This window comes from Globicephala melas, chromosome 12, assembly GCF_963455315.2.
Source record: "Globicephala melas chromosome 12, mGloMel1.2, whole genome shotgun sequence".
Lineage (NCBI taxonomy): Eukaryota > Metazoa > Chordata > Mammalia > Artiodactyla > Delphinidae > Globicephala > Globicephala melas.
The window spans coordinates 71,967,101-71,981,615 of NC_083325.1; the positions used below are offsets into that span (position 1 = coordinate 71,967,101).

General features: G+C 36.7%; 1 protein-coding gene across 1 annotated transcript in view; it reads left to right on the forward strand.

Moving 5' to 3' along the window:
• Positions 1-14,515, forward strand: part of ATAD2B (ATPase family AAA domain containing 2B) — a 150,633-nt gene that overhangs the window by 15,981 nt on the left and 120,137 nt on the right. Inside the window, exons 2-5 of the mRNA XM_030858299.2 lie at positions 5,752-5,903; positions 12,531-12,580; positions 12,934-13,087; positions 14,328-14,430. Coding sequence (XP_030714159.1) covers positions 5,752-5,903; positions 12,531-12,580; positions 12,934-13,087; positions 14,328-14,430 — 459 coding nt within the window. The remainder of the gene's footprint in view (positions 1-5,751; positions 5,904-12,530; positions 12,581-12,933; positions 13,088-14,327; positions 14,431-14,515) is intronic.

The following is a 14,515-nucleotide window of genomic DNA, read 5'->3' on the forward strand; positions in this document are numbered from 1 at the left end:
ATCATTACTGTGACTGTTTGTGAACTCAACAGATTGTGTATTGGGTTGTAAGTAGGTTTTACTCTTTTTTTTACCATCTCCCCCCCAACCCCCATGTCTTATGAACCCAGTAGGTCCTTAACAAATGTTTGTTAAATGAAATTATTCCCTTAGTTTGAGATGCCTTTCCTGCTCGTGGATTGTAATCACTCTGACACATATTGCTAAATGACTCTGGGTAGGTTGCATAATCTCTCTTAAATATTTTTGTCCTGAAACTGACAACGCCTTCCCTCAAAGGGTTAGGTTATAATTAACTAGTAAAATGCTTTGAAGAAGTTAAAGTTGAGCATTATGATCATCCTATTAAAGGTGAACTGTTAGTATCAGGTTTGTAGGTAAAAACTTTCCCAAAGCTTGAAGTTAATTAAATGGTGTTGAAGTAATTATTTTGTAGTATTTACATTTTGGTTATTTGCTTTATTTAAATCCCTGTATTTCTTTGGAGGGAAGGAATCTTTTGTAATGCTATTTATTCTGAGGTCTCTGTCACTGAGCCAAGTCACGACTGAAACCCTTTCATTGTAAGAGTGGTACAGTAGTGTAGTGCAGCAGTTAGGATGATGTGTGTCATATTATACTTGAACTGTTTTATATGCCAGAGATCCTCAGACTTTCGTGTACTAAGAATCATTCAGAGGCCCTCATTTAAAATATCCCACCTCCAGAACTCTAGTTTAGCAGGTTATGTTTGTTTAATGAGAAGTCAGGTGCTTTATGATTCAGGTAGTATGTGGACAACACTTTGAGAGACACTCCTGAATGCAACTGTAAAAAGCCAGTAGAACATGAGAGAATGAGTAATAAATAAACACAAACTCATTTAAATCAATATTCAAAGAGTTATATAATAACTCACATTATTTTAAAAAAATGGCTGGACTTCAAATATTTTATTATTTTGTCTTTAATTTAATAAGTACATAGTACTTATTCTCAGAGTGTGTTTGTGAAACTTCAGTACCTACAGATGCTCCATGAAAAAAGAGCTTGATCAAATAAGCTTGTGAAATGTTATATACTGTCTTCCATACTTAGAGCTATACTGCATGTTAACTTTTTTTTTTTTGGCGGCACCTCGCGGCATGTGGGGTCTTAGTTCCCTGACCAGGGATTGAACTCAAGCCCCTTGCATTGGAAGCCTGGAGTCTTAACCACTGGACTGCCAGGGAAATCCCTGCATATTAACATATTAAAGACTATTACAAGTCCTGAAGCAAAAAACCTTGGACCTCATTGTTTCTCAAATTTATTTGTCCATGAGCCTTCCTTTGTTTCTCCTAATAATTTCTATTAATTTACAGAACAAACTTGGGAAAGTCTTGCCTTTTTTTTTTCTTGGTATTGTGGAATTAAAAAGAAGTAGGGTATTTTTTATAATTAAAGAACTTAAAATCTTGCTATTTTTTATAATTAAAGAACTTAAAATCTTGCTTGAATGTCAAGACTTGGATGTGACACTTTAAAGATGGTAAATAAGGAGCTTCCCTGGTGGCGCAGTGGTTGAGAGTCCGCCTGCCGATGCAGGGGACGCGGGTTCATGCCCTGGTCCGGGAAGATCCCACATGCCGCGGAGCGGCTGGGCCCGTGAGCCATGGCCGCTGAGCCTGCGCGTCCAGAGCCTGTGCTCCACAACGGGAGAGGCCACAACAGTGAGAGGCCTGCGTACCGCAAAAAAAAAAAAAAAAGTAAATATATAATGCTAAATTGAATATAATGAAGTGCCAAAATGTAGAGTTGCAGCTAGCAGAGGGAAAAAGGTCACTTTAGGTTAGATTCTTCAGGTAAGATTTTGAGGAACAGATGGGTCTTGAAGGATGAGTGGTGAGGTTTGATTAGGAGTAATGCTGGCCTGGACTATCTAAATTGGTAAAGTAGTTTACAGGTATCAGTTTCTTTATTCACAAATATGTCTTAGCTTAGAACATATGACAGTGCTTCCTCAGTGACTTATTTGTTGAATATGTTATATAGTAATGCTTTTCGAACTAACGTATATAAGAATTATCTGGGGAATCTTGTCAAAAATGGTTTGTGATTGGATGGGTCATGGGTGGAGCACATTTGAAGTGACAAATGTAGAGGCTGATCAAGTCTTGGATCAGTAGTTGAGTAAGATGACCTTTGAGGCACACTTTAAACTTGGTATTTTATAAATATTCTAGGGCGGAGTGTCTGAGGTAGTAGACAGAGAACAATATTAGGAATGGAAGGACCTAAATTCTAGGGTTTTTTTTTTTCTCAAGTTCTGTCAGTCATTTGTTAGCTATATGACCTTGGGCTAGAGTTAATTAACTTATGTCTGAGCTTCTCTATTTACTCTGTTAAGGGTGGGGTTGGAGAAGGCAAGGGCCTGAGGAAGTGAAATAATACAATTTTAAAAAGCCCATTTCTGTGACCTCCCTGGTGGTCCAGTGGTTAAGAATCTGCCTTCCAATGCAGGGGACGCAGGTTCGATCCCTGGTCGGGGAGCTAAGATCCCACATGCCATGGGGCAACTAAGCCCGTGTGCTGCAACTACCGAGCCCACGTGCTCTGGAGCCCGCACACCACAACTAGAGAGAAGCCCGCATGCCTCAAACAAAGAGCCCGTGCACCACAACTGAGACCCAACACAGCTAAAAAATAAATAAATAAAGTAAAAAAAAAAGAAACATCCATTTCTTAAGTACATTAAGCATGTTTACTGTTAAATACTATTACATGATTGAATTGCATCTTAAATGGTTTTTCCCACCTCTACGTGGGATGGTTTGGAAGTAGCTAACCAGTTTTTCTGGGGAACTTAAACTAATAAGTGGAGGTGTATGTTACACAACTAACATGTTTATTATCCTTACTTATAGACAGTTTGATGTTTGAATTTCTAATTGTTTTTTCCTTTGTGCCGTTTAGTACGAAACGTGGTCTTGTGGCTTTAAAACTAGTTCATGGTAAATTGTATTACAGCACAAAATAAAAAATTGGTCTTTTTGTGAAAAACATTTTAGTAAGTGGATATTAATTCTATAGGTTATACTTGGATACCTTTAAACGTATATTGCAAGTATTTCTCATGTTTGCGAGTGGCTACATTTTGACTATTTGTGTAATGTAGTTGTGTTGCTTTGGGAACATATGATACAGAAATGACATTTATGAAATGGATAGCTTTTATATTTTTTCTTTTTTTAAAATAAATTTATTTATTTTTGGCTGCATTGGGTCTTCGTTGCTGCACGTGGGCTTTCTCTAGTTGCGGCGAGAGGGGGCTGTTCTTTGTTGTGGTGCGCAGGCTTCTTGTTGCGATGGCTTCTCTTGTTGTGCAGCCCGGGCTCTAGGCACGTGGGCTCAGTTGTGGCTCGTAGGCTCTAGAGCGCAGGCTCAGTAGTTGTGGCATACGGGCTTAGTTGCTCCGCAGCATGTGGGATCTTCCCGGACCAGGGCTCGAACCTGTGTCCCTTGCATTGGCAGGCGGATTCTTAACCACTGCGCCACCAGGGAAGTCCCTATATATTTTTCTTAAAAGAAATTTGTAGCATAAAGGGAAATAACTCAAAAATGTTTAAATGGTAGTATTTTGAAAATGATCATACATGCTTTTGAAATACTGATCGATAATCTTAAGTGATAAAGTATTAGCATATGAATTAAATCTTCTCTAAAGAAAAGAGAACCCTTTCCTCCACTCTCTTCCCCACCTATCCAGCATCCAAGGAATTGGGTGGCGAAGAGGAAAGCTTCTCCTCAGAGACAGTGACTCCCCTAGTTTGAAGACATGAAGCTAGGGAGGGATTAGCGGAAGCGTGTTGGATGGAGGTCTCGGGTTGAGAGATTGGTTACATTAAACAAATTAATTAATTGAAAGAGCAAATGAATAAATGTATTTGAAGATAATGGAAGCCGTGTTTCTCATTGGAAAGGACTTACAAACAAACATAAAAAGGGCAAGTCTAGAAAGAAACTTAAGGTATGGAATTAGTTGAACGCATTGGTGTACACACATTTTTTCAATTATTATTTATGCACAGATAAAGAAATAGGTATAGATGTCTATATTTCTATGTATCAATATAAATTAATATATTTCCTAGCTTTCTCTGCTGAGAGGATTCAATAGCAGTGAAACTCCAGTAACATTGAGCACACCTAGTGCCCAGATCTTGATTTCTGAATACTGTCCTTGACTGAAAGGAACCTGAGCTTAATTTCTAGGGTCAGGAAGGGAGAGTACTAGATGAGCCTACAGATTTCTTTTGTGCCAGAAAGTAAGGAAGTACTCAAAATGATGGGGACGTGTCAAAAGAATATTGGAACCACTTTGAGAGGGCTCCTGATGGCCAAATCTTGTATAATTTGAGCAAAGAAATAGAGTAATGGATTAAAACCCACAGAATAAAATAAGAATCCATGAATCCATACTGATACAAATAAATGAGTGACTGAATTGAGTAAGGAGGGTTGGGGAGGGAAAATTCTTTTTATTTATTTTTTGGTTGCGTCGGGTCTTAGTTGTGGCACTCAGGATCTTTTGTTGCGGTGTGCAGGCTTCTCTCTAGTTGTGGCACACGGGCTCATTAGTTGTGGTGCGTGGGCTTCAGAGTGCGAGGACTTAGTTGCCCCGTGGCCTGTGGGATCCTAGTTCCCTGACCAGGGATTGAACCGGTGTCCCCTGCATTGCAAGACAGATTCTTAACCACTGGACCACCAGGGAAATCCCAAGAAAATTCTTTAAAGTAGGATGCCAACTAAAACATATAGGAGTGATACGATTAGATAATTACCACCATGATGGTATTGGATAAAGGCAAGAGTAGTCAATGAATGCTGTGGCTAGTGGGTGGAGGTTTGTTGAGGAACAGGATATTGGTGAATTATCAGAATGATTTCACATAAACTAATCAAATACAAAGGGAAAAATAGTGACTTTACGGTGGAGAAACCTGGCAGACACCAACTTGACTAGGTGATCAAGGTTATACCTAATGATGGGTAGGTATAGTATGCATAATATCATGTCTGTATATTCTTTCTATGAATGTTATGGCCTGACTTGGGTTATGAGGAACATCAGGTAGATGCCCACATCACAAAGGGGATGAGGAGCCAAGCAGGAACCACCTTTGACTGACCCAGACTGATAGTCATCCTGGAAAATAAAAAGCCTATATTCTTTACAGTCAAGGGCATGAAAATGGGGAAAGACTAAAGGATTGTTCCAGATAGAAGGAGACCGAGGAGATCTGATAAGTACATACAGTATATGTTCCTGGTTAGGATCCTGAACCAGAAAGGAAAGAGAGACCTTTTTGGGACATTAGATAAAATTTGAATGTGTCTGTGGACTGGCTCTGTGTTACATCAATGATGATTTCCTAGTTGGGAGGGTTGAATGATGCTAATATAGCAGAGTGTTCTAATTTTGGGAGTTACACACTGGAGTATTTAGGAGAGGAATGATGAATCATGTCATAAAAAGTTGTATCTACACATATTCTGTAGGCTTGAAACTATTTTAAAATAAAAACAAACTAAACATACTTTTCTGAGGATAAATTTATCTTTCTAACTTTTTTGTTTCTGTATTTATAGATTATTACATTTTGCTACACTTGTAGAGAGATTCCTTCAGTAAATGTTTATTGGTTGAATAAGCACTGTACTTTATCCAAGAATTTAAGAATTCTGTGAATTTAATAGGATAATAAATACATTTTAAACTTTGTCTTTCAGAAAGCTGAAGTCGATGGTAGTTTAAGTGATAGCCATGTGTCTCCTCCAGCCAAACGCACTTTGAAACAACCTGATTCTGTTTGCAAAGACAAATCAAAATCACGAAGTACTGGTCAGCGAGAGGAATGGAACATATCAACTGGACAGGCCAGGTGAGAATGGAGAACTCCTCCATTGTTTTTTCATGAATTATTTGACATGATTCAGGGCTGATAATTGCTAATTTTCTTAAATTGTAAAGCTACCTGGCTAGAAATACTTATAAATTGTATTAAGCTTATTTTATAATTTCTGTATGTAATTTTATTTTCTCTAAATATGCCAAAAATATATGTAGTATGTAATAGAAACTAATATTACTAAAACAATAAGAATTTTGATAGGTCTTGAATGTGCAGACGTGTTTATAGTCCTGAAAATTTAAGTAAAAACATATGGTTAAAATTATATTTTTTACTTGAAAATAAGATAAAATCTCCCCTTCCTAAAATTAAGTATTCCACTTGAATTGGTATACTAAAATGTAATAAAATCTAAATTAATTTTTAAAGAAATCTTTTCATCTATCTGGTTGTTTTCAACTTAAATTTGCTTTGTGTCTGTTTTGATATGTATTAGAAAACAATTTTACTCACTTAACCAAAGTAAGTGGTACTAATTTAATGTAGATAGGATAGGTGTACGCACACTCAGAAAAGATTTAAATTTTGAGCTTAGAGTCTTTAGCTTCTCTTTTTTCCAGTGTTTGATGTAGAAGTGCTGATGATGTGCCAACTGCAAACCAGAAGTAAAAGGGAATTCCCTTTTGACAATATTTTGATTTTATGTGTGTAGGTAAATTCGGGATACTCTTAGGCTTTAATGAAAATAATCTTTGCAGTTATATAGATTTTGACAGGCATTGTACATTTACTAGTCTCTAAAGAGTCTTTACCTATTTTAATATGTATTTAAAAATTTAAATTTTGCATTGTCTGGGAGTTAAGTAGATTATGTGAATCATAGTCTATTGATTTTTTTTTTTTAACTTTACCATACTCCTTCATCTGTGAGATGAAACAGATCCAGATAACTATAATGATGTTACTTAAAATAAGTACAGCCCTTTAATTACACTTCTACACTTGATCTATCTGTTGTAATCTGTATCCTGTACTTATTAAATGAGTGAATCAAGCTTCTTTTTCTAGTAAATGCTCTAAAAAAGTGTTCTTGTAGTGTTAAAAGTTTGACCTTTAATTGTAAGATAATTTTAACAGTTTAATTCGGGTGTAAGTCTCTGATACCATAGATTTCCCACATCTTATCCACTCAAATCTTTTATGTAAATTAATCTTGATCATGTCTTTCATGTAAAAAGGCTTAAAATTCTTTTGAGGGGAGAGAGTTTTGCTTCCATTTAGGTACCTTAGAGTTTGATATTCCTTTAAAAAATACTAAGTACATTTTGAATAAAAAGCTTAAGAAATAATGAATACTAATAAAATTTACTGGTTTTTTTTTTTTTTTGGCAGGAGAATAATGTTTAGCAGGTCACACAATTTTAAAAGTTTTTTGAGTTAGACTTTCATCAAGGGATGTGATTAAGTGCTACACTGTTAGAATTAGACTCTTAGTGTTTCAGATGACCTGAAAAGAAATCTGATAGGTTTGACCTATCAGATTCAACATAATTGAATTTTAGGGAAACTTGTAGTTAAAGATATTTTAGATTTTGAGATAGTATAAATACAAAAATCAGGATTTGTTTGAAGGCTTGTATTAATTTTTATGTCATGAACCTGAGAATCCTAATTCCTTTGTTTTGGTACTCTAAAGTTTTAAGAGCATCTAAGGTAAAATGACTTTCACAAAAGTTCTTTCACAAAAATAATTTGTTAAAATACAGTTCATTGGAGGAAAATTGAATATAGATAAAAATTAGTATTACCTATGAAAAATAATGAATCCTAAAGAACTTTGTTAACAACCACTATATTCTTTTTTTTAAAACAAGTTATTTATTTAGTTAGTTTATTTATTTATTTACGACGTTGGGTCTTCGTTGCTGCGTGCGGGGCTTTCTCTAGTTGCAGCGAGCGGGGCCTACTCTTCATTGCGGTGCACGGGCTTCTCATTGCGGTGGCTTCTCTTGTTGTGGAGCACAGGCTCTAGGCACATGGGCTTCACTAGTTGTGGCACACGGGCTAAGTAGTTGTGGCTTGCAGACTCTAGAGTGCAGGTTCAGTAGTTGTGGCGCACGGTCTTAGTTGCTCCGTGGCATGTGGGATCTTCCTGGACCTGGCCTCAAACCCGTGTCCCCTGCATTGGATTCTTAATCACTGCACCACCACGGGAGCCCAACAACCACTAAATTCTTTAAAGAAACTACTGTTGATTGGTGAAATAACTTATTTATTTATGTTTTTTTTAAAAAAATTATTTATTTTTGGCTGCGTTTGGTCTTCGTTGCTGCGTGTGGGCTTTGTCTAGTTGCGGCAACCGGGGGCTACTCTTCGTTGCAGTGTGTGGGCTTCTCATTGTAGTGGATTCTCTTGTTGTGGAGCATGGGCTCTAGGCGCGTGGGCTCAGTAGTTGTGGCATGCAAGCTCAGTAGTTGTGGCTTGTGGGCTCTGGAGTGCGGTCTCAGTAGTTGTGGTGCACGGGCTTAGTTGCTTCACGGCATGTGGGTTCTTCCTGGACCAGGGCTCGAACCTGTGTCCCTTGCATCGGCAGGCGGATTCTTAACCACTGTGCTGCCAGGGAAGTCCCCAAAATTTTGTTTTGTGGTCAGATGATGAGGGAGTAGTGAGGTGAGGCAGAAATGTAATCACCACTGCTGAGGCTCATTAGAATGAAGGCTGGTAGTGGTTAAAGTCTTTTCAAATGATTGATTTTGCTGAATTGAGGTTTAAAATTCTCATAAATCATTGAATGCCTTGGGTTTATGTGGGAAAGGGAGAATAAGTAATGATTTTTGAGTCTGATACTGCATTTGCAGTGTGCTTCACATAATTAAAGGTGTAGAAACTTTTTTTTTTTTTTTTTTTTTTTGCGGTACGTGGGCCTTTTACTGTTGTGGCCTCTCCCGTTGCAGAGCACAGGCTCCGGACGCGCAGGCTTAGTGGCCATGGCTCACGGGCCTAGCTGCTCCGTGGCATGTGGGATCTTCCCGGACTGGGGCACGAACCCGTGTCCCCTGTATCGGCAGGCGGACTCTCAACCACTGCACCCCCAGGGAAGCCCTAGAAACTTTTAATGTAATAATTATCTAATGCAGAGTGATACTGTCTCCATTTAAAAAATTTAGGATACAGAGATATAGTGAAATATCCCGCACCCACACCCCCTCCCCCCCCTTGTTTTAACATCTTATTGGAGTATAATTGCTTTACAGTGGTGTGTTACTTTCTGCTTTATAACAAAGTGAATCAGCTATACATATACATATATCCCCATGTCTCTTCCCTCTTGCATCTCCCTCCCTCCCACCCTCTCTATCCCACCCCTCTAGGTGGTCACAGAGCACCAAGCTGATCTCTCTGTGCGCTATGCGGCTGCTTCCCACTAGCTATCGATTTTACATTTGGTAGTGTATATATGTCCATGCCACTCTCTGTTTGTCCCAGCTTCCCCTTCCCCTTCCACCTGTCCTCAAGTCTCTTCTCTTAGTAGGTCTGCGCTTTTATTTCCATCCTGTCCCTAGGTTCTTCATGACCTTTTTTTTTTTTTTAGATTCCATATATATGTGTTAGCATATGGTATTTTTTTTTCTCTTTCTGACTTAACTTCACTCTGTATGACAGTCTCGAGGTCCATCCACCTCACTACAAATAACTCAGTTTCATTTCTTTTTATAGCTGAGTAATATTCCACTGTATGTATGTGCCACATCTTCTTTGTCCATTCATCTGTTGTTGGACACTTAGGTTGCTTCCATGTCCTGGCTACTGTAAATAGAGCTGCAATGAACATTGTGGTACATGGCTCTTTATGAATTATGGTTTTCTCAGGGTATGCCCAGTAGTGGGATTGCTGGGTCATATGGTAGTTCTATTTGTAGTTTTTTAAGGAACCTCCATACTGTTCTCCATAGTGGCTGTACCAATTCACATTCCCACCAGCAGTGCAAGAGTGTTCCCTTTTCTCCACACCCTCTCCAGCATTTATTGTTTCTAGATTTTTTGATGATGGCCATTCTGACTGGTGTGAGGTGATACCTCATTGTAGTTTTGATTTGCATTTCTCTAATGATTAATGATGTTGAGCATTCTTTCATGTGTTTGTTGGCAAACTGTATACCTTCTTTGGAGAAATGTCTGTTTAGGTCTTCTGCCCATTTTTGGATTGGGTTGTTTTTTTTTTTGATATTGAGTTGCATGAGCTGCTTGTATATTTTGGAGATTAATCCTTTGTCTGTTGATTTGTTTGCAAATATTTTCTCCCATTCTGAGGGTTGTCTTTTCGTCTTGTTTCCTTTGCTGTGCAAAAGTTTTGAAGTTTCATTAGGTCTCATTTGTTTATTAATTTGTTTTTATTTCCATTTCTCTAGGAGGTGGGTCAAAAAGGATCTTGCTGTGATTTATGTCACAGAGTGTTCTGCCTGTATTTTCTTCTAAGAGTTTTATAGTGTCTGGCCTTACATTTAGGCCTTTAATCCATTTTGAGTTTATTTTTGTCGCAGCCTCTTTTAAAAATAAAAGAGACTTCATAATCATAAAGGATTTATTAGAGGATTAATTTAAGCAGTGAACCCACCTGGTTACATTTTAAGTGATTAATTTTTGGCAACCTTGATTTAAGAGACATTTTAGGTACCTTTATTATTGTATAGGCAGACCAACCCTTAAAATCCCAATATTCTCTATTTTCATACCCAAGTATTTCATATTCTATCTCCTTCTTTTTCTCCTTTTTATAAAGAGAAATGATAATTGTAAAATGATGACAATAAACTATAATTGGTAATTGGATTGATTGAAGAACAAGTTTTTTTCTCCCCCCACCTTAAAATAGATCTTTCATTAGCAATGAAATAAAAGCCAATTAAGCACTGTCTTCTTTTTTTTATTTTTTTTGCGGTACGCGAGCCTCTCACTGTTGTGGCCTCTCCCGTTGCGGAGCACAGGCTCCGGACGCGCAGGCTCAGTGGCCATGGCTCACGGGCCCAGCCGCTCTGCGGCATGTGGGATCTTCGCGGACCGGGCACGAACTCTTTTGAATAATTTAAGTGTGTAAAATTCCAACCATTTAGTCTTACATACAGCTAAAATTCATATGGAGCCAAGACTTGTGAATTAAGTGATTAAACTGAGTTAATGTTATATTGGGTCCAAAGCCAAACTATATTTATTATTTTTCTATGTGGTTTTAAGTGGATTTTAAGAGTGATTCTAGGGAATTCCACATGTATAATCTTCTAAGGAATGACCTGTTAACACATCAATTCTATTACTTTAGAGTCAAACTCATATACCAGGAGGATTGTGTATTTGTATATAAAGGTGCTAAAAATGAAATACTTTCTAAGAGGTAGTATATTAGAACAAGATGGTTATGTTGTTTTTATGGGGAAAGGAGGGATGGAGTTTATTTATTTTTTGTGGTACATGGGCCTCTCACTGCTGTGGCCTCTCCCGTTGCGGAGCACAGGCTCCGGACGCGCAGGCTCAGCGGCCACGGCTCACGGGCCCAGCCGCTCCGTGGCATGTGGGATCTTCCCGGACCGGGGCATGAACCCGTATCCCCTGCATCGCCAGGCGGAGTCTCAACCATTGCGCCACCAGGGAAGCCCGAGATGGAGTTTTTTATTTTGTGTTTTTGATAGTCTGAAGGCACAGAATAGTTTTTGTTCATACCTTTAGTCATCCTATCTGTGACCTTTATTAGACAGGGACATTTATAATTAATATTTATAACATTTATAATTTTACATGAAGAATGCTGGAATAACCAAAAATGTTAGAATATTTTAGTTAAAAAATGTTGTGCAAACCACATAGATAAGCGGATGACAGTCATATGTACTGTTTTTTGAATGTCCTCTCTCCCCCCTTTTTTACTCTTTGAAAACGATAATTGTTGGATATTTCAAAAAATACTCTAGTAAGTTTAAATTGATAGCTCTTTTACTATGTAACAATTTAGCTTTTGGTTTTGAATTTCTAATTATAGTAAGGCGTACTGTGACTTTTTTCATAAGTCTTCATGTTTTAATGACCCTTTAAGTATCTTTCTAGTGACTTAACATTTCTGTTCCTCCACCAAAAGGGAGAGTTGTGCAATAGATTTTGAGAAATTAGCTAAATTTTCATTTATTAGTTTAGAATGTGTAATATAATACTTTGAGGAAATTATTAAGTGGTGTTGGTGTGCAAATACTTTTTTCGTCTTACAGTTTATCATTTGAATAACTTTGTCATTGTTTGAATTTTATGTTGTCAACAAAAACCAATAGTAAATGTCTGTGACCATTGTTACTTATGGCGTCAGCTGACTTTATGATACATATTAAGCTTAAGCCTTTTCATTGGATTTTAATTTATAGAGTTGAAGACAGTAAGTTCAGTTTGTAATCTGTTATTAAAACTTTTCTTGAAGTAATGAAACGACTCTTAGCTAGTATATTTTATTAATTGGTATATTATCAGTCTTAGGGTAAAAAAATGTCTTTACTCTTAAAAAAGTAATATTACATTACTGACATTTTAAAGATTAAAATGATTCCACCAGTATTTGCATTTCTTGCTTCTTTAAATGAATGTTGATGTGTTTGCGTATTAAATATAATTGTGTTCTAGGTTAACTTCTCAGCCTGGTGCTACATTACCAAACGGACATAGTAGCTTATGTGAGTATTCTGTTATGAAACTGGTTAGTATTGAAATTCTTATAATGTTGTTAAGAGTATTAAAGTGGGGTAAAATAGCGTAATTTACTAGTATGCTAAGTATACTGTTGGAAGTGACTGGATTTCAGTCATGGTAAATATGTAATTGCTAAACACTGAGAAATCAGTACAACTGAAATAATTTAAATTATTATAGCAGATTGTAAACAGTTATAGAAATTTTAGATTTTGGATATTAAAGCCATTTAAGAGGTTATAGTAAACTTTTTATAGTCTTTTAAAAGTAATTTTTGATTTTTTTTCTTTCTTTTTATACTCTATACTTTGAAATGGCAATTTCTCTCTTCTTGTAGCCCTTCGAAGCCATCCCCTTCGAGGCGAAAAGAAGGGAGATGGGGACCTTTCTTGTATAAATGGTGACATGGAAGTCAGAAAAAGTTGTCGTTCCAGGAAAAACAGATTTGAAAGCGTGAACCAGAGTTTGTTATTTGATCAACTAGTAAATAGGTATGAATGCTTTTGCAGTCAGCAGTTTCATGTAACTGTTGATTTTTTTAAGCCAGTTATGTTTTAAAAAGTAACTTAAGCACTGACTTAGCAATCAATACAATTATTTAAAAACTTAATTTGAATTAACCATGGCTAGCAATGATTGTCAGTTTCTGGTTACTTTATTATATTTAATACAATTTATGTGATAGCTCATTTTTTCTCATACTTTTTAAAGCACTTGTGCATAGATAATATAAAAAGTAATTTTATTTTGACTTCACTACTATAGTCCTTTAATATTTGCTCATTTAACATTTGTGTTTTTGACAATTTTCAAGCAGCATTAAGTTTCATTATTGATACATAGTAGGCATAGTTTTACTTAGTCAAGATTCTGAATTGAAAGGCTTTTGAGACTGCACATGTTGGATGTAGCCTAGCTGACTGTTCAGTGTCTACATGCAATGAAACTTTATTCTTCTCAGCTAATAAATCATCCTCCTTAATCACTGCAGTAGCCTGGAGAAGTGAGGTCAGTGTAATTGCTATTTGAAATGAGAAGAAATTATATTCTATTCTATAGTGGTAGTGTCAGAATTAGTTATTATTCGTTAAGTACTTAGATCAGTATCTGGGCTATGTGTGTGTTTAAAACATAAAATGTGCCAATGTTACCATATATTTTGTGGATGTCAATGTCCTCTAATTTCTAAAAGTATCTATTCAGTTAACCTTATATTAGCTTTAAACTTTTTACAAATCCTTTTTTCTATACAATTTTTAACACCATCTTCAAGTAAAAAGATTTGAATTTTTTTTTTTCAGTGCCTTAAGTCTGGTAGTCAGTTATTTGTAGTAGCATTATGAATTTAAATATTTGCAGACTTACAAACAAAGGTCTTATATTTGTAAGTTATATTAAGGTAGAAGATGTTCTGATTCCATCTTTTTTTTTTTTTTGGCTGTGCTGCATGGCTTGTGGGATCTTAGTTCCCCATCCAGGGATTGAACCTGGGCCCCAGCAGTGAAAGTGCTGAGTCATACCCACTGGACCACCAGAGAATTCCCTGTTTCCATCTGTTTTGGGGGCATTATCTTCTGGTGGATGCCAGTTCAGAAACAGATATTAATTGGGATGTTAGGTACAGTTACATATCAGGATTTAATTATGCGTTGACGAAGAGCTCTTTTACATGTATGACACAGTGTTTGATTCCATGGTTGTCTAAACCCTAGTTTTATTATATAATTGTAGTACTGCTGAAGCTGTACTACAGGAAATGGACAATATAAACATTAGAAGGAATCGTCGATCAGGAGAAGTAGAACGGCTTCGAATGTGGACAGATACAGAATTTGTGAGTATATTAACTTTAACAACCTTTGCACGTATTTTTTATTTGGACTGAGGAATTGAGAGAGAGAGAGAGCAGCATTTGGATT